Source organism: Ovis aries, chromosome 18, assembly GCF_016772045.2.
Source record: "Ovis aries strain OAR_USU_Benz2616 breed Rambouillet chromosome 18, ARS-UI_Ramb_v3.0, whole genome shotgun sequence".
NCBI classification, from domain to species: Eukaryota; Metazoa; Chordata; class Mammalia; order Artiodactyla; family Bovidae; genus Ovis; species Ovis aries.
Genome location: NC_056071.1, coordinates 4,283,732 through 4,304,105, shown reverse-complemented (window position 1 = coordinate 4,304,105; position 20,374 = coordinate 4,283,732). Strand labels below are relative to the sequence as shown.

The 20,374-nt window shown below is 41.2% G+C and overlaps 1 protein-coding gene across 1 annotated transcript in view; it reads right to left on the bottom strand.

The window, feature by feature from the left end:
- Positions 1–20,374, bottom strand: part of GABRG3 (gamma-aminobutyric acid type A receptor subunit gamma3) — an 833,483-nt gene that overhangs the window by 269,294 nt on the left and 543,815 nt on the right. The window contains exon 5 of the mRNA XM_027956997.3: positions 18,966–19,048. Within this exon, the coding sequence (XP_027812798.3) occupies positions 18,966–19,048 (83 nt within the window). The remainder of the gene's footprint in view (positions 1–18,965; positions 19,049–20,374) is intronic.

Genomic DNA, 20,374 nt, shown 5'->3' with positions numbered 1-20,374 from the left:
TGGATTTCAACCAAAAAAAGGATAAGGCATGTCAAAAGACAACAAACAAACAAACACAAAGCCATCTGGAGAGGCAAAGACGTCACAAAAGCCATACTCACAGATGCCACAGGTATTGGAATTATCAGACAAGCACTTTTAAATGACTGCCATTAATATGTTCTTGGTTGTAATGGAAAAAATGCCACTGATTAACATCTGCATTCTTGGGCCAGCTTTGTCTGAAATTAATTAGTTATTCTTTCCTTTGGTTAGTGTTAGTATATCTTTCTTCATGCCTCTGATAGTAACTTATATAAGTCTTTACGTTTAAAGTGGGTTTCTCATAGATGACATAGGGGTCTTTTTTAAAAATCCATGCTGACAATGTAGAGGCAGTAATTTCCCAAGAAGATAAAGAAATCTTAGATGTGTATGTACCTGATAAGTTAACATCAAAATATATGAGGAAAGACTGAGATAACTGAAAAATAAATCCACCATTATGGTTAAGGGAAAAGGTGAAAGTAGTGACAGATTTCCTCTTCTTTGGCTCTAAAATCATTGCAGATGGTGATTGCAGCCATGAAATCAGAAGATGATTGCTTCTTGGCAGAAAGGCCATGAGAAATCTAGACAGTGTGCTGAAAAGCAGAGACATTACTCTGCTGACAAAGGTCCATATAGTCAACATACGATCTTTCCAGTGGTCATGTATGGTTGTGAGAGCTGGACTGTAAAGAAGGCAGAGTGCCAAAGAACAGATGCTGTCAAACTGTGGTGTTGGAGAAGACTCCTGAGAGTCCCTTGGACAGCAAGGAGATCAAAGAAGTCAGTCTTAAGGGAAATCAACACTGAATACTAGTTAGAAGGACTGATGCTGAAGGTCCAGTATTTTGGTCATCTGATGCAAACAGCTGACTCATTTGACAAGTCCCTGATGCTGGGAAAGATTGAGGGCAGAAAGAGAAGAGGGCGTCAGAGGATGAGAAGGCTGGATGGCATCACCAATGCAATGAATGTGAACTTGGAAGAACTTCAGGTGAGGGACAGGGAGACCTGCCATGCTGCAGCCCATGGGGTCACAAAGAGTCCAACACGACTGGGTGCCTGAGCAACAACATTGCAGTTAGAGATCTCAGCACCCTTCTCTCAGTGTGTGTGCTCAGTTGCTCAATCATGTTGGACTCTTTGTGTCCCCATGGACTGTCGCCCGCCAGATTCCTCTCTCCATGGGATTTTCCTGGCAAGACTACTGGAGCGGGTTGCCATTTTCTTTCACAGGGTATCTTCTGGACCTAGGGATCAAACCCGCATCTCCTGAGTCTCCTGCAGGCTGATTCTTACTACAGAGCCACCTGGGAAGCAACCCCCACCGTCTCTCACTAAATACAGAAAGTTACTTAGCTACTAAATGGCAAAGATAAGACTCAAAATCTAAAAATAACCCAATGTTTTATCATTTGGTAATTTCCCAATTAATCAATAAATCTATGATCAAAGAAAGCACCAATTTTGGCTTTAAATTTCTAAATAAATGTTTATAAAATTTGATATAATGTTCAAAGCAATTCTATCATAAAATGATATAGTCTTTCAAAGGTCAACAGCATTTAATTCAGCTAAACTGAGAAATTGTTTCAAATACTCAATTCTGTCCAATATTAACTTTTCATTACAGGGCTCCTTTTATGAAATTTCTTCAGAAAAACTAGAAACGGAATGAGAGCTTTAAGAGACATACTAAATAGCAAAGCACATCTGTATTGATGTTTGAGGTCTGCATCAGACCTATAAGAATAAAAACAAATCATCACCTCCCATTGCTAAGGTACTAAGAATACTAAGGAAACCCCTCATCTAAACCAGGCCTGGAGTCCCTAAACTCCCCTGGAGTCCCACAAGGGTGTGCATTACGTCAGAACAACCTCGCAGAGTGATGTTCTTCACTCCCAATTCCCTCAGAACAGATCATGCATTCACAGGTGACAACCTAAGACCCTAGCACAATAAGTGCTGAGGAAATATGCCCCTTGATGTAAGCTCTATGTCAAATAAAGAATCTTGACAAAAGGTGGCTCTCATTCACCACAACTATTTTCCTAATTCACGTTCAAAGGATATGCATCATCCTCAAAGCCATCACCTCCACATGACTGGCATGGCTCCAATAAAATGGATGAAAATACACAGTTATCTATTTTCTCCAGCTCTTAGTCATCCAAAGAGAGGAAATGTGTCTACAAGTGAGAAATGCAAGTCCCCTGCAACATTTAAACATTACCAAGTCTGCCTTCATGATCCCACAAAGAATAACTGGATTGTTCCAGCTCTACTCCCAGATAATGGAAACCAATTAAGAATGCACCACAACTCTCCTTCTTCCTTCTTTTCTTTTCCCCCTCTTTCCCTTCCCTGGATAAAAAGTTTGGAATTTATTTGTGAATGAACACAATAAATGAGCAAGCTTTGAAGACTTTTAAGAAGAGTGATTCAGAATTCCTGCTTAGGTAGGTCATTTAGTTGAGTCAGTGGAGAGTAGATTTTAAATCTGGGTAGTGATGGAAGTTTAAAGAATGACAATGAGAGGAGGAAAGGAATTAATACACAAATCCAAGATATGCCTAAAATAATATGCATCTGGCAGTTATATACATTATGAATATATTGCCTATCAGGTTCCATTTCACTCTTTTTCACCTGCTCTCCGATAACAGAGCTGGATGCTTTCAGCACTTCACATTTCAACTAGCACAACGTTAAGCATTGTCATAGGAAAGAAACAGAAAGGCTCAGATTTCTTCCTGGTTGGGTGTGCTCTTCTTCTGCCTTCCTGTTGTTTCCCAACAGAGTGGGCAACAATGCGAAGCTTCCTAAGAGCCCAGACCACAGCCCAGAAACAGGGGAATCACGAGAGTTGTTCTGTGTCCAGGGCTCACCTGGCTCAGACAGAAGCCTCGGAATCAGGATCCAGGAGGCAGGCTCCCCTCTCCTGCTTGGTTCATTTAGTGGAAAAGGCGAAAGGGGAGATGCTCCAAAATTCCTAGTATACTTTATTAAGCTGGCTATGAACAGGTCTGCATGCTTTGATGAAGAATATGCCAGGTTCTTCCCTGAAAGATGCATGCCTTCCTTAGGAATCCCATGATAATTTTTATTTGCTTCTTCATTTGGGAGGAAGGAAGCAGTAGCTCTGTCATGTCTTGCATGCAGGCCCATGTTTTCTGATCACTGAATGAGGAGGCAATGGTCAGAGTACAGATGGAAGTGACAGAAAAAGCAGATTTCTAGAAGGCCACACATGGGTTCTTTTGCCTTGACACTGGGTCTCTTTAGCTAAAAACAAAAACAATAAAGACTGGGATGGAGAGAAGAACCTGGATTTGGGGAAGCAAGAGCCAAATTCACGCTATTGCTGTACCATGCACCAGTTGTATGATCCCACACTGCATTCTTTCTCTATGACTCAGTTTTCTCATCTGTGAAGGGGGGATGGCGGTGGGAATGGAGGGCTGAATGTGCTGCCTTGCACTCTGGCAGGAAACATACACATAGATGAGAGATCGTCTCTATTCTCTGGCCACACCTGGTGCCAGCCAGAGAGAAAACCAGACATGCGCTTGGGACTATTGTAACCATGCAGTGGCAGCACCCACATCTGCTGACATAGAGATTTGCTACCTGGCATTTACTCCACTTCCAAATTAGTTATTTTGGGAAAAAGTAGCATTGTCTTTTAAAACTCTGAATATCAGCCAACTTTCTCAGACATCGTCAGTATCATCATAACAGCAATATTTCCTAGATAATTTCTCAAGATAGAGTACAGTTACAGCTGGCACAGGTGTCAAAGATAAAGTGCGTAAAAGTACTTGCTGTGTTGTTTTTTTCACAGTGAATGGTTTAGAGGGGAGAAGCACTGCCGCAACAAAATACATCTCATACATTTCACACCTTGAGGCCCGAGTGTCTAATTCTCCTCCACGTGTCCTCTTGTAATAAGAACAAAAGCAACAGTTGTAATAATAATCAAGAGTGCAGACTCAACAGACATTCCGTTTTGTTTAATCCCAGCTGCCCTCACTCTCCAGGGTGATGCAAGCAGAGGACCTCCCTACCCCACACTGCATGACCTTGGCTGTTGAAGGCATGGAGGGAAACAGGGCTCCTCAGGGTCACTGTGTGGACACAATGGCCTGCAAGTGGCTTTCCAAGCAGGCACGGGGCCAGTCCAGAGCCTTCTTGATGCTCAATAAGGTTCACACTTTGTCATGTTTCAGAAAGCTTTCTGAACTTTATTTCAGTGAATACATACATTATACAAAACAATAGAAACACACAAAGAAGCTAGAGATTTCACTATTTCTACTCTCCCAAATAATGTTTAAGAATGCTCAAACTACCACACAATTGCACTCATCTCACACACTAGAATGTAATGCTCAAGATTCTCCAAGCCAGGCTTCAGCAATATGTGAACCGTGAACTTCCTGATGTTCAAGCTGGTTTTAGGAAAGGCAGAGGAACCAGAGATCAAATTGCCAACATCTGCTGGATCATGGAAAAGCAAGAGAGTTCCAGAAAAACATCTATTTCTGCTTTATTGACTATGCCAAAGCCTTTGACTGCGTGGATCACAATAAACTGTGGAAAATTCTGAAAGAGATGGAAATACTTGACTACCTGAACTGCCTCTTGAGAAATCTGTATGCAGGTTAGGAAGCAACAGTTAGAACTGGACATGGAACAACAGACTGGTTCCAAATAGGAAAAGGAGTCTGTCAAGGCTGTATATTGTCACCCTGCTTATTTAACTTATATGCAGAATACATCATGAGAAATGCTGGACTGGAAGAAAAACAAGCTGGAATCAAGATTGCCGGGAGAAATCTCAATAACCTCAGATATGCAGATGACACCACCCTTATGGCAGAAAGTGAAGAGGAACTCAAAAGCCTCCTGATGAAAGTGAAAGTGGAGAGTGAAAAAGTTGGCTTAAAGCTCAACATTCAGAAAACGAAGATCATGGCATCTGGTCCCATCACTTCATGGGAAGTGGATGGGGAAACAGTGGAAACAGTGTCAGACTTTATTTTGGGGGGCTCCAAAATCACTGCAGATGGTGATTGCAGCCATGAAATTAAAAGACACTTACTCCTTGGAAGAAAAATTATGATCAACCTAGATAGCATATTCAAAAGCAGAGACGTTACTTTGCCAACTAAGATCCATCTAGTCAAGGCTACGGTTTTTCCTGTGGTCATGTATGGATGTGAGAGTTGGACTGTGAAGAAGGCTGAGCCCCGAAGAATTGATGCTTTTGAACTGTGGTGTTGGAGAAGACTCTGGAGAGTCCCTTGGACTGCAAGGAGATCCAACTCGTCCATTCTAAAGGAGATGAGCCCTGGGATTTGTTTGGAAGTAATGATGTGAAAGCTGAAACTCCAGTACTTTGGCCATCTCATGCGAAGAGTAGACTCATTGGAAAAGACTCTGATGCTGGGAGGGATCGGGGGCAGGAGGAGAAGGGGACGACAGAGGATGAGATGGCTGGATGGCATCACTGACTCTATGGACATGAGTCTGAGTGAACTCCGGGAGTTGGTGATGGACAGAGAGACATGGCGTGCTGCGATTCATGGGGTCGCAAAGAGCTGGACACGACTGAGCAACTGAACTGATCAAGTCTTTGAATGAAGGAAACATTTTAAAGGCAAAGAAGTTTTTTTTTTTTTTCATAAAATAGTGAAAGTAACTGTTAAATGTCTCCCCTGATCCCCACTCTATTACTGCAATTAAATTTCCTCTGGAAAGCCACACATAAAAAACAAACAAACAAACAAAAAAAAAACCAAAGACTCTAATCTGAACAGTAAATGCTTGATAGAATTGTTAACCTAGGTAACCACTCAGCTGCTTAGGTAATTGTTTAGGCATTTTGAAGCCTTTCTCTCCCTTTCTCAATGTGCTACAGTCATCCTGCCCTTCTTTCCCTCCAAAACACATCCCAGAGCAGAAATGCTTATATCTCAGTCTCTATTCCTGTGAACTAATTTTCAAAACAGAAATAATGCGCAAAGATATGTAACAGAACTCTGAAAAATGTAGGGATGGATTCTTTTCTTCATAGCCAAGTAGACTTTTCTTTGAAATATTTATTTTGTACACTCTTCAGGATTGGCTCATCTGCCCCATAAGTAAGACAGCAGTTGTGGGATTGTGTTGGATGAATGGTGGAAAAGGTCTCTTACCGTAAACCAAGGAGGCAATGACCTTGTGATTAGATTCCCAGTTGTTGCTGATGAAATTTTGGTTTCATCTTCAGTGACTTCAATTTTTGCAAGATGTGAGGAACATGAAGTCTTTCCAACCTTGTTATTTTCACAAAATTTGCCTTTAATGCATGAAGCATCCATTAGTTTCCCCATCAAATCTATTTGTGTTATGGCTTTGAACCTCGGCAGGATCAGCTGCTCACTCTTGCTCTGGTGCTCACACTGGCTGTCTCTGGTCTCCGTGCTCATGTGGACGTGACAGCCAGCGATGGAGTGAATGTCCTGGTTGGCAGCACAATCAGCAGGTTGATGCTTTCCCCAAGTAGGACAGTTCTGCTGCTGCTGCTGCTAAGTCGCATCAGTCATGTCCAACTCTGTGCAACCACACAGACAGCCCACCAGGCTCCTCTGTCCATGGGATTTTCCAGGCAAAAGTACTGGAGTGGGGTGCCATTGCCTTCTCCAGGACAGTTCAGTGAGGTCCCATCTTAATCCTCAGAAGTGCTTGCTGCTCCCACTGGAACACAGAGAGCTGAACTAGCACTTGATGGATAGAATTTCCCATCAGTTGCCAAAAATGCACTCTTCTCTGTGTTCTCAGGTGGAAACCCTGATTTCTCTAAACCCTTAAAAATCACTGCACTGACAAAAACCGATGTAGTGAGCATGCCATTTATAAGGTCTAGGGAAAGGAGCGTGGCCAGCTTACCTTGGCTTTATTTTAACACAGTTGCAGAGCCCAGTGTCTGCAGGCTACCTTTATACAGAAGGGTGTCCATAGTTGGGTAGATTCTTTCAAACTGATGAAATTAAGCCTAGCATGGCTAATGACTAATGAGGGTTTGAATATTTTCTCTCCCCCAGAAGCTTTCCATGTGCAGAGTATGTCCAGCACAGCTGTGCATCCTTGGGGAACAGTAAGAGACAAAATGTGCAAACATCCCTCATACTTACTCCTGTCACCAAGCTTCCCTCAAGTCCCACATCTTTGGCTAAATAAACTAGGAATCTATAAAGGGTATGCCTCTAATCCTTTCCATCGTTATCCAGCTTGCTGCCATTCCCACTTTACAGATGGGAGAAAGAAGACCCAGTGGGATTTACAGAGGTGAAGAAAGTTCCCCAATAGTCTGTGGTGAAGCAAGCAGGCACCTGGGATTCCAGCCCAGGAAGACTTACTTCACAGCCTTGGTCCTTCCCTCTCAGGCTTCCCCTGCCCCCAGCAACACTCTCTGCAGTCACAAGGGTATCCACGGTGATGACAATCAGATGACTCCTTCTGATCAAAGAGGGAGCCCTGAGCAGGAGTTTCCCCTCACATGCACATTCCATTATTTAACTGAATCTTCACAGGGACAGATGAGGTGCATACTAAGAGAAAGCTAAGTCTCAGAGAATTTAAACAATCTGCAAATACCTAGGCAGTGAGATGTGCGGACATAGGGATGAGCTCTCCCTCTTGTTTGACTCCAGTCCCCAGTACTTCCTTTGTGCTGGTTCTCAGGCACTTGGTGTTCGGGAGGCGTGAATGTCATCTGTGCCACCCTCCAGTGCACACTCTTCTCCAGGTGACCTGGCACCTACAAAACCATTGTCTGCCAAGGGAAGAGGTGGTGCCTCCATGTGAGAAGATCTGAGACACTGAAAAGTCACCTTCTCTAGCACCTCCGCAACCTTCCTGCCACTGCACCATCCTACCTCCTTCCATCTACTGCTAAGAAAGGGGCACAAAACCTCCAGCGATTCACTCAGGTCATCTGGCTACAGAGGGATGTCATCAAACAAAAAGCTTCTGCACAAAAAAGGAACGAACAAAATGTAAGAGTCGGACACGACTGAGTAACTAAACCACCACCACAACCACAAAGCAATGTACAGAATGAGAGAAAATTTGCAACAGAATTTGCAAATCATATATTTGACAAGGGACTAATATCCAAAGTATATAAAGAAATCATACAACTCAATAGAAAACAACAAATAACCCGATTAAAATATGGTAAAGGACCTGAACAGGCACTTTTCTGAAAAAGACATACAGATTGCCAACAAGTACATGAAAAGGTGCTCAATCATCAGGAAAATGCAAGTCAGGAACACAATGAAATATCACCCCTCATTATTATCACAATGGCTTCATCAAAATGACAAGAGATCACATTGTTGGTGAGACTGTGGAGAAAAGGGAACCCAAGTACACTGTTGGTGGGAATGTAAATTGGTATAGCTGTTGCGGAAAACAGTGTAGAGGAAAAAGTAAAAGCAGAACTGCCATGTGGTCCAGCATTCCACATCTGGATACGAACCCAAAGGAAACAAAATCTCCATCTGCGTCCAATGCTGACATCGGCATTATTTACAGCAGCCAAGACAAGGAAATAAACCAAGTATCCATCCACAGATGATTGGATGGTGGTGATGTATATATATGTGTGTAAATTCACTCTTTGTAATAGTAGTGTAATTGCTCAGTTGTGACCAATTGTGATCCCATGTACTGTAGCCTGCCAGGCTCCTCTGTCCACGGGATTCTTCAGGCAAGAATACTGGAATGGTTTGCCAGCTCCTTCTCCAGGGGATCTTCTTGACCCAGGGATCCAACTCTGGCCCCCTGCATTGCAGGAAGATTCTTTAAATCTGAGCCACCAGGAAAGCCCTGGTGTCTTATGAATACCAACAAAACAGTTGCTTACAATCAGAGTGCTCTAGATTTAATAATTCGTAATTTTCTCTAATTTTAAAAGGATCTATCATTTGGCTGCCTATTAAGAACATAAAAAGACCTCTTATAGGTCTAATATAAACAAACAAACTTACAATACAAAACTTAGTAAGATCAGATAGCATATTTACATCTCAAAGACACAGACAAATCTGAGCTTCCCCTTAGAAGGCCTTGCTTAAGATTTACCAAGCCAGCTCTTAATTTTTAAGTGCATATGCATTTATGAGCTCCTTCAAAATTTAGGGTGAGATTTAATTTCCCCAGTTAACTAGGTACTTGCAAGTACGAGCTCCATTCCTTACGTCTTTCTACAAAAGAGCCACCTCAGTGTCTTTAAACTGAGCCCCAGGTATTTCTCGGTAAAAACTGAGTCTGCCACCACCCGTGCCTTCCATGGGTAGATATTTTCTCACTATGTTTCAACTGAGCCCTGGATGTACTTAATCAACTCCCTCCACCTCCCAGTGTCTTTCAACCAGGTGAGAATTCTCTCAGTATCTTCCAACCGAGCCACACCCAATATCTAGACCCTGGTGTCTTCCCCCATCCATCCCCAGTACCTTACCAAGAGGCGGCAGGCACCGGCTATACCCCACCAAATAAAAATTCATAGATACTATATGTATATATACATATATACGTATAGTGTTTGTTAGTTGCTCAGTTGTGTCCGACTCTTTGCAGCCCTACAGACTGTACCTGCCAAGCTCTTCTGTCCATGGGATTCTCCAGGCAAGAATACTGGAGTGGGTTGCCATTTCCTTTCCCAAATGTATGTGTACATACATTACATTATATATATATATATATATATATATATATATATGTTGCTATTATTTTATATATATATATGTTGCTATTCTTTGGAACTCGGCATTCAAATGGGTGTATCTTTACAAATGGGTGTTGCTATATATATATATATATATATGTTGCTATTATTATATATATACATATATACATACATATAAATCCAGCACAGTGTCACGCACCAGTGTTCACTTAGCACAGTGCTTTCAAGATCCATTCGTGTTGTTGCAAATGACAGCATTTTCTTTTTGAGGCTGAGTAATATTTCACTCCAGTGTTCCTGCCTGGAGAATCTCATGGAACCCGGTGGGCTATAGTCCATAAGTTCTGCATGATGAAAGAGTCAGACACGACTGAAAAAACTGAGCACACAAGTAGTAAACTATTGAAGGCACTATGCTAAGTGAACACTGTGCATGAGGGAGGGAGCAAGACCACCCCCAGGGAAGAGAAACACAAAAGGCAAAACGGCTGTCTGAGGACGCCTTACAGACAGCTGAGAAAAGAAAAGAAGCAAAAGGCAAAGGAGAAAAGGAAAGATGTACCCATTTGAATGCAGAGTTCCAAAGAATAGCAAGGAGAGATAAGAAAGCCTTTCTCAGTCATCAATGCAAAGAAATAGAGGAAAACAATAGAAAGGGAAAGACTAGAGATCTCATACAGAAGATTAGAGATACCAAGGGAACATTTCAGGCAAAGCTGGGCTCAGTAAAGGACAGAAATGGTACGGAACTAACAGAGTAGAAAATATTAAGAGATAGCAAGAAAACACAGAGTAACTGTACAAAAAGTTCTGAAAGACCCAGATAACCAAGATGGTGTGATCACTCACCTAGCGCCAGACATCCTAGAGTATGAAGTCAAGTGGGCCTTAAGAAGCATCACTACAAACAAAGCTAGTGGAGGTGATGGGATTCCAACTGAGCTATTTCAAATCCTAAAAGAAGATGCTGTGAAAGTGCTGCACTCAGTATGCCAGTAAATTTGGAAAACTAAGTAGTGACCACAGGACTGGAAAAGTCCGTTTTTATTCCAATCCCCAAAAAAGGCTATGAAAGAATGTTCAAAATACGACACAATTGTGCTCATCTCACACACTATCAAAGTAATGCTCAAGATCCTCCAAGCCAGGCTTCAGTAGTACATGAACCAAGAACTTCCAGATGTTCAAGTTGGATTTAGAAGAGGTAGGGGAACCACAGATCAAATTGCCAACATCCGTTGGATCATAGAAAAAGCAGGAGAGTTCCAAAATACATCTACTTCTGCTTTATTGACTGTGCCAAAGCCTTTGACTGTGAGGATCACAACAAACTGTGGAAAATTCTTAAGGAGATGGGAACAACAGACTACCTTATCTACCTCTTGAAAAATCTGTATGCAAGTCAAGAAGCAACAGTTAGAACAGGTCATGAAAGACTGGACTGCTTCCGAATTGAGAAAAGAGTACATCAAGGCTATATTGTCACCCTGCTTATTTAACTTATATGCAGAGTACATCATACAAAATGCTGGGCTTGATTCCTGGAAAGCTGGAATCAAGATTGCTGGGAGAAATATCAATAACCTGAGATATGCAGATGACACCACTCTTATGGCAGAAGGTGAAAAGAAACTAAGGAATTTCTTGATGAACGTGAAAGAGAAGAGTGAAAAATCTGGCTTAAAACCTGACATTCAAACAGCAAAGATCCAGTCCCATCACTTCATGACAAATAGATGGGGGAAAAATAGAAACAGTGAGAGATTTTATTTTCTTGGGCTCCAAAATCACTGCAGATGGTGACCTCAGCCATGAAATTGAAAGATGCTTCCTTCTTAGAAGAAAAGCTATGACCAACCTAGACAGCATATTGAAAAGCAGAGACATAACTTTGCCAACGATGTCTGTCTAGTCAAAGCTATGGTTTTTCCAGTAGCCACATATGAATGTGAGAGTTGGACTATAAAGAAAGCTGAGCAACGAAGACTTGATATTTTTGAAATGCATTGCTGAAGAAGACTTTTGAGAGTCCCTTGGACTGCAAGGAGAAAGACTTTTATTGTTATGATTTCAAATTTTAAGACTACTTTTAGAGCAGTTTAGGTTCACAGCAAAATGAAAAGATGTTTACATATCATCCCCCTGGCACACATAGCCTCCCCCATTATCAAGAGTGGATATTTGATAAACCTGCATTGATGCATCACAATGGCCCAAAGTCCATGACTTCCCTGTTGCTCAGACAGTAAAGAATCTGCCTGCAAGCACAGGACCCCTGGGTTCGATCCTTAGGTTGCAAAGATCCTCTAGAGAAGGGAATGGCAAACTCCTCTAATATTCTTGACTCAAGAATAACATGAACAGAGGACCCTGGTAGGCTACAGTCAGGCATTCTTCCTCTGCCATGACCTAGCCCCTAACCTCTTTCAACAACTTATCTCATTCAGCACCAGAAGAAAAGCAACCTGCCTTCAAGACTGGACAGCAGAGCCAGTGCAATCATAAGTAGCAGTGGTTTCTACCATAACAGTTCATGGGAAGAGACCTTAAAGCTCCATCCCTTCTGCTACAGGCATCACTGTCCTCATCGACAGCACCCTCCCACCACCTCCACCCCACCGCCCCCGCCAAGGTGTGAGTGTCCTCATCAGTGAGGTAGGTTGGTCAGGGAAGAGCTGGGGAGGCTAGTGATCCAGAAACATACAGGAAGATGACTTGGCCAGCATATGGGAAGATGACCTAGCCATCCGGTGAAAGGTGAGCATCTCAAGGAGTTTGGGTCAGGCAAAGAGACAAGCTGGCAAAATGCCCCTCACCCTCCACACTGGTCTGCCTGGTGTGGTCCCTGATGGGAAACCTGCTTCCCAGGGCAATGCCTTGATTCTCATTCTCAGCTCCAGGCTACAGGACTCCCCCCTCTCTCAGACATACCAAAAAACACCCTTTGGCAACATCCAAAGCAGGTGAGCTCAAGTGAACACAAGAACATTTTGGGGACCTTGGAGTCCACATATTTTATAGGATGGAAGGGTGAGAACTTCCCTTCCTGTATCAGTAAGTGTTCTCCAGAGAAATGGAACCAGTAAGGTAAGTATAGATGCAGAGATAGATAGAGATAAAGATATAAGAGATCATGCAGAAATGTCTATTTAGTTCTTTGGCCCATTTTTTGATTGGGTCGTTTATTTTTCTGGAATTGAGCTGCATAAGTTGCTTGTATATTTTTGAGATTAGTTGTTTGTCAGTTCCCATTCAGAAGGCTGTCTTTTCACCTTGCTTATATTTTCCTTTGTTGTGCAGAAGCTTTTAATTTTAATTAGATCCCATTTGTTTATTTTTGCTTTTATTTCCAGAATTCTGGGAGGTGGGTCATAGAGGATCCTGCTGTGATTTATGTCTGAGAGTGTTTTGCCTATGTTCTCCTCTAGGAGTTTTATAGTTTCTGATCTTACATTTAGATCTTTAATCCATTTTGAGTTTATTTTTGTGTGCGGTGTTAGAAAGTGATCTAGTTTCATTCTTTTACAAGTGGTTGACCAGTTTTCCCAGCACCACTGGGCCAAAGAACTAAATAGACATTTCTCCAAAGAAGACATACGGATGGCTAACAAACACATGAAAAGATGCTCAACATCACTCATTATTAGAGAAATGCAAATCAAAACCACAATGAGGTACCACTTCACACCAGTCAGAATGGCTGCGATCCAAAAATCTGCAAGCAATAAATGCTGGAGAGGTGTGGAGAAAAGGAACCCTCCTACAGTGTTGGTGGGAATGCAAACTAGTACAGCCACTATGGAGAACGGTGTGGAGATTCCTTAAAAATTGCAAATAGAACTACCTTATGACCCAGCAATCCCACTTCTGGGCATACACACCGAGGAAACCAGAATTGAAAGAGACACATGTACCCCAATGTTCATCGCAGCACTGTTTATAATAGCCAGGACATGGAAACAACCTAGATGTCCATCAGCAGATGAATGGATAAGAAAGCTGTGGTACATATACACAATGGAGTATTACTCAGCTGTTAAAAGAATTCATTTGAATCAGTTCTGATGAGATGGATGAAACTGGAGCCGATTATACAGAGTGAAAAACACCAATATAGTATACTAACACATATATATGGAATTTAGGAAGATGGCAATGATGACCCTGTATGCAAGACAGGGAAAGAGACACAGATGTGTATAACGGACTTTTGGAGAGAATGCCATTCTAACATGTATACTATCATGTGAATTGAATCGCCAGTCTATGTCTGACGCAGGATGCAGCATGCTTGGGGAATGCATAAGAATTAAAGATTTTAAAATTTAAAAATAAAAACTAAAATTAAAAAAAAAAAAGAGATCATGCATTACAGGAATTGGTTCATACAATATGGAAGCTGAGAAGTTCTACAGTCTATCCTCTGAAAACTGAAGACTCAGGAAAGCTGGTGGTATACTTCTGTCTGAGTTGAAAGGCCTGAGAATTAGGAGACTGAGGTTTTAAGTCCTGATCCAAGTCTGAGGCCTGGGAACCAGGAGCCACCTGATATCTGAGAACTGAAAATGCATGTCCCAGCTCAAGCAAAGAGCAAATGCCACTGTCATTCACCTGCTTCTTCTGCAGACAGACCTTGGAGATATTGTGTGTTCAGTTCCAGGTCATCACAGTGAAGAAACACGGCAACAAAGCAAGTCATGCAGAATTTCCCAGAGCATATAAATTTTGTTTACTTTATGCAACTGTCTATTAAGTATGCAAAGTTGTTGCTGTTGTTCAGTCACCAAGTCGTGTGTGACTCTTTGCGACCCCATGGACTGTAGCACACCAAGGCCTCCCTGAAAGACAAACCCACTCCAGTATTCTTGCTGTGAGAACAACATGAACTGTATTAAGAAAAAGTATGCAATAGCATTACACATTAAAAAAAGAAAAGGTTAATACCTTAATGAGAAAACAAGGCTGTTTAAGAAAGGATGCCATAAATTTCAATTTGTAAAATGAAATGCACTCTCTGTGAAGCACAGAAAGTGAAATGCAGTAAGAGGAAGCATGCCTGCATTTGGTCCTCAGAGGACTGGGTAACTCCCATCCATCCCATCCACATTGGTGAGGGCTATCTTCTTTCCCGTCTACTGACTCAAACTCTGACTACTGGACTACTCTAATAACTCCAGTCGGCAGCTTCACAGACACACTCAGAAACACTATTTTACCAAGTATCTGGGCATCTCTGAGACCAGCCAAGTGAACAATTGCTGTCTTCTTGGAAGACAGGCTTCCTATTGGAAATTTTGTACCTGAGCATTTGCTTCATAGAACACAGGGCCGCTGCTGCCATTTCACAGCATCTGCTATTTCTCTCTCATCCAAGAGATAAAGGACTTTCAAGGAGCTGCGTGGCTCCTTTCCTGCCAAGCAAAAGTCCTGTTTGCCAGGACATTCCACCTTGAAGAGGAATAACTGCATAACTGCATAACTGCATAATTAACTGCATAATTAACTGCATAACTCAGTTAATGCCCCGGGACAGCAGGCAGGGAATGGACAACTTTGTCTCTCTTTAAGACATATACCAGTTATGAAGACGGACCTTTGTCAACAAGGTGATGTCTCTGCTTTTTAATATGCTGTCTAGGTCTGTCATAGCTTTTCTTCTGAGGAGCAAACCTCTTTTAATATCATGGCTACAATCACTGTCTGTAGTGATTTTGGAGCCCAAGAAAATAAAATCTGTCACCATTTCCACTTTTTTTCCCCCATCCATTTGGCCATAAAGTAATGGGACTGCATGTCATGATCTTCATTTATTAAAAGCTGAGTTTTAAGCCAGTGTTTTCACTCTCCTCTTTCAGTTTTATCAAGAGGCTGTTTAGTTCCTCTTCACTTTCTACCATTTAAGTCGTATCATCTTCATATCTGAGGTTGCTGTTATCTCTCCTGGCAATCTTGATTCCAGGTTGAGCTTCATCAGCACGGCATTTAGCATGATGTACTCTGCAAAGAAGTTAAATAAGCAGGGTGACAATATACAGCCTTGATGTACTCCTTTCCCAATTTGGAACCCGTGCATTGTTCCATGTCCAGTTCTAACTGTTGCTTCTTGACCAGTATACAGGTTTCTCAGGAGGCAGGTAAGGTGGTCTGGTATTCCCATCTCCTTCAGAATTTTCCACAGTTTGTTGTGATCCTAACAGTCAGCTTTAGCATCATCAATAAAGTGCAAGTAGATGTCTGGGTTTTTTATTTTTATTTTTTTTATTCCCTTGCTTTTTCTATGATCCAGCAAATGTTGGCAATTTGATTTTTGGATCTTCTGCCTTTTTAAAATCCAGCTTGTACATCTGAGAGTTCTCAGTTCACATAGTGTGGGAGCCTAGCTTGGAGTATTTTGTGCATTACCTTGCTAGCAGGTAAATTGAGTGCAAGTGTATGGTAGTTTGAACATTCTTTGACATTATACTTTTTTTGGATTAGAATGAAAACTGACCTTTTCCAGTCTTGTGGGCATTGCTGAGGTTTCCAAATTTGCTGACATATTGAGTACAACACTTTAACATAATCATCTTTTAGCATTTGAAATAGCTCAGCTGGAATTCCACCACCTCCATTAGCTTTTTTTTTTTTTTTCAGTTCTTTTTTTAATTTTTTTAATTTTAAAATCTTTAATTCTTACATGCGTTCCCAAACATGAACCCCCCTCCAACCTCCCTCCCCATAACATCTCTGTGGGTCATCCCCATGCACCAGCCCCAAGCATGCTGTATCCTGCGTCAGACATAGACTGGCGATTCAATTCTTACATGATGGTATACATGTTAGAATGCCATTCTCCCAAATCATCCCACCCTCTCCCTCTCCCTCTGAGTCCAAAAGTCCGTTATACACAGCTGTGTCTTTTTTCCTGTCTTGCATACAGGGTCGTCATTGCCATCTTTCTAAATTCCATATATATGTGTTAGTATACTGTATCGGTGTTTTTCTTTCTGGCTTACTTCACTCTGTATAATCGGCTCATTAGCTTTGTTAAGAAGCTTTGAAGATGGGTTTCTTATCTCTCCTTGCTGGATCAAATGGTAGTCCTATTTTACATTTTTTGAGGAATATCCCTACCATTTTCCACAATGGCTGCACCAATTTAATTCACACCATCAGTGCAGAAGGCTTTCCTTTTCTCCAGATCCTTGCCAGTATTTGTTGTGCTTTTGATGATAGCCATTTTGATAGGTGTGAAATGATATTTCATTGTGGTTTTGATTTGCATTTCCCTGATTATTAGTGATGCTGAACATCTTTCCATATACCTATTGGCCATCTGTATGTCTTCTTCAGAAAAAATGTTTGCTTAACTTGTCTGCCCATTTTTAATAAAAATTTTCTTTGCTGTTGAGGTGAATGAGTTTACATATTTTGGATATTACTCTCTTATAATTTACAAATATTTTATCCATTAAGTAGGCAGCCTTCCCATTCTGTTGATGGTTTTCTTTGTTGTACAGAAGATATTCAGTATGATATGTAGTTCCATTTGTTTATTTTTGTTTTTTATTAATATAAATTTATTCATTTTAATTGGAGGTTAATTACTTTACAATATTGTATTGGTTTTGCCATACGTCAATGATGCATGATACTGGATGCTTGGGGCTGGTTTTGTTTTTGCTTTTGATGTCAGATTAAACAAATCATCACCAAGACCTATGATATGGAGCTTACTTATTTTTCTTGTAGGAGTTTTATGGTTTCAAGTCTTATGTTCAATTTTTAATATAATTTGAGTTAATTATTGTGTATAGTGTAAGACAGTGGTTGAACTAAATTCTCTTGCATGTAGATGACCCGTTTTTCCAACACCATTTATTGAAGGGATTGTCCTTTCTTCATTGTATATATTATCTCCTTTGTCATAAATTAGTGACCACATACATGTGAGTTTATTTCTGGGCTCTCTACTCTATTACACTGAGCTATATGTCTGGTTTTATGTGAGTGTCATACGTTTTGGTAACTATAGCTTTGTAGTATAGTTTTATTTATTTATTTATTTTTTGAATTCACAGTCTTGGAGGGCACTGAATACCCACCATGTGGTGTGTTTTTTTTTTGTTTGTTTGTTTTTTTTAATTTTAAAATCTTTAATTCTTACATGCATTCCCAAACATGAACCCCCCTCCCACCTCCCTCCCCAAAACATCTCTCTGGGTCATCCCCATGCACCAGCCCCAAGCATGCTTTGACTGTGGCATTTCCAGCTTTGTTCTTCTTTCTCAAGATGGCTTTGGCCTCCTTGGTTACACCTATCCCTAGGGGAAATTTTGCTGTCTATCTTATCTTTTTCTGAACTTAAAATGAACTGTACAATGTGTTTATCCATTATTTCACTTTGTCTTTTCACTAAAATGGCTAGTGAAGAAAGCCACAAAACCTTCTGCCTGAGAATTCATCACATTTGCATGTCATATCCCATATGCAATTTTAAAGATAGTCAAATAAACTTAGCTGAATTCTTATGAGTCATACTTAAGTATTGCGGTCAATATGTTTTAAATGAGCCATCATAAATTCTGAAAGTTTATTTATATATTGGCCTTTACTCTGAAACTTCATAATCAAATAAATTTGATATTTCCTTTTACTTGTATTGCTGTACTTAGCATTAGACACGGTCTTTAAGAATTAGTAAATGAGTACTTTTTAGCTCTAGCATCAATCATATGTAAAAACTGGACTAAATAAAATACTATGAAAAATTACATCCATCTATAAGCATAATGAGACAAATACAAACATATTTAAGCAAAACTCTATCTTTTTATTTTGAAGAGAAACCACCTGACTGAAGATATTAAACGTAAAATTATTGCAAAGGAATTCTATATACATTCAAATAGTACACACAGTTTATTAGCAGAAGGGTCTTTGGTAAGTCAACAGTTTATCAATTTCTGAGTCCTTTACTATTAGGACAAATGGTTTAAGTTACTCAAGGATTTATCAAAGCTACATATTTTGTAACACAGGTTCTATGTAACAAAGTCTAGAGTGAATACCCTCAGGTGGTCCAGACCAAAACTGTTACCTGTTTTCTCTGGTAGTACAGTGATGCTATAATCAGTCATATGACTGTTTACTAGAAATCAGCACAGGCTAGACAATCATTTCCACAGCAGTCATACCCCAAGTCAGTACTCACAGCTGGAGAATATCAGCGGGCAGGAGTGCTCATCCATGGGGAAGTTGTGCAGCTGCAGCTGGCATTCTGCATTTATGGTGAGCCTGTGGGGGAGCCAAGGGTCACTCTTGAGGTCAGCCAGGAGCAAACCAGCAAAGGCCTTAAGCAAGGTCAGGGGCGCTCACATTACCACAACACAGTGGGCAGGGCGCTGGGGTGGCCGCATGGAGTTCAGTCTTGGCAAGGCCACTATCCATTCAGTATACCATTTGGTTTCTGTGTGTTGCGTCCCTTTGTTTTACTTTTAACTATCAGAATCAAAGGAAATGTCCATTAGTAATCTCCTCCTGTCTAGAAATGCAAGCCAAGTAAGAGAGCAAACAAATCGAAGCAATGTCTCCTAGCTGCCACATATCTTTGTTTTTAATTTGCTTGACTGAATTAAATCCTTCCTCCATTTTGAAACGGATTCATTTGCCTAGTTAGGTATAATGCCAAGCTCATCCACTTGCAGGGAAGATTTCATATTTGGCCAGCCTCCCCACTTGAATAGGCAGGCGGTGACTGCACTAAATGCATGCATGGCATCTTTTCAAAGCAGACATTCCTGGGGTTTGAGTTTTTGTAAAGGATCCCAGGACTGGCCATGTCTCTATTATGATTTGCTTAAGCTCACATTCATTTCAGAGTCTCATTTATATTCTTTTAAGAATTGATGAGGAAATAGCTATTAAAAAGTCCTGTTTTCCAAATGTAACTCATCAGTAGAATTTCCTGTGGCATTTTTTTTGTTGCTGTTCCCAGTCTGCCAACATTATGATTTCCCTGAAACTTTAAAATTCTTTACTCTTCTGCTCATTTTGATGCCAATATGTACCTTTATCTATGTGGCAAATACTTATTTACTATATGAGTTACAGACTTTTCCTTAAGACCACAAATCACTTGCAATTAAAAGCTCCTCATACTGGATGTAGGGGGAGGAAGGTGTGTTCAGGGCTTGGCAGTGGTATTCACCAAGCAGGAGGCCAGAGGGACATGGTCAGAGGTATTAGAGCTACCACCTTCCCTGGTAGCATGCTGAATCAAATGTCTTTTGGGATTTCATGAGGAAATATCACATGGGCAGGTAGCTCAAAGAATCTGGTGCCCAGAAGGGACGTTAGGGATTGGAAATAATACATGGGATATGGAAGCCTTAGGAATGGATGAGCTAAGTCAGCAGGAAAGTGGAAATTGGGTGAAGTCCTAAGGCAGGAGCAGCAGAATGAGAAGGTGCCTTGTCAGGAGCAGGACAGGAGGTGCAGGAAACAGCCGTGGAGCAGCAAAGCCAGTGAGAAAGTGACCATGAGCACAAGGCGGTCAGGCCAGTGCTCTAGAGAGGCCTCAGAGAATGGGAGGGCAGCCTCCTTGATCCCAGGGCTGGATGA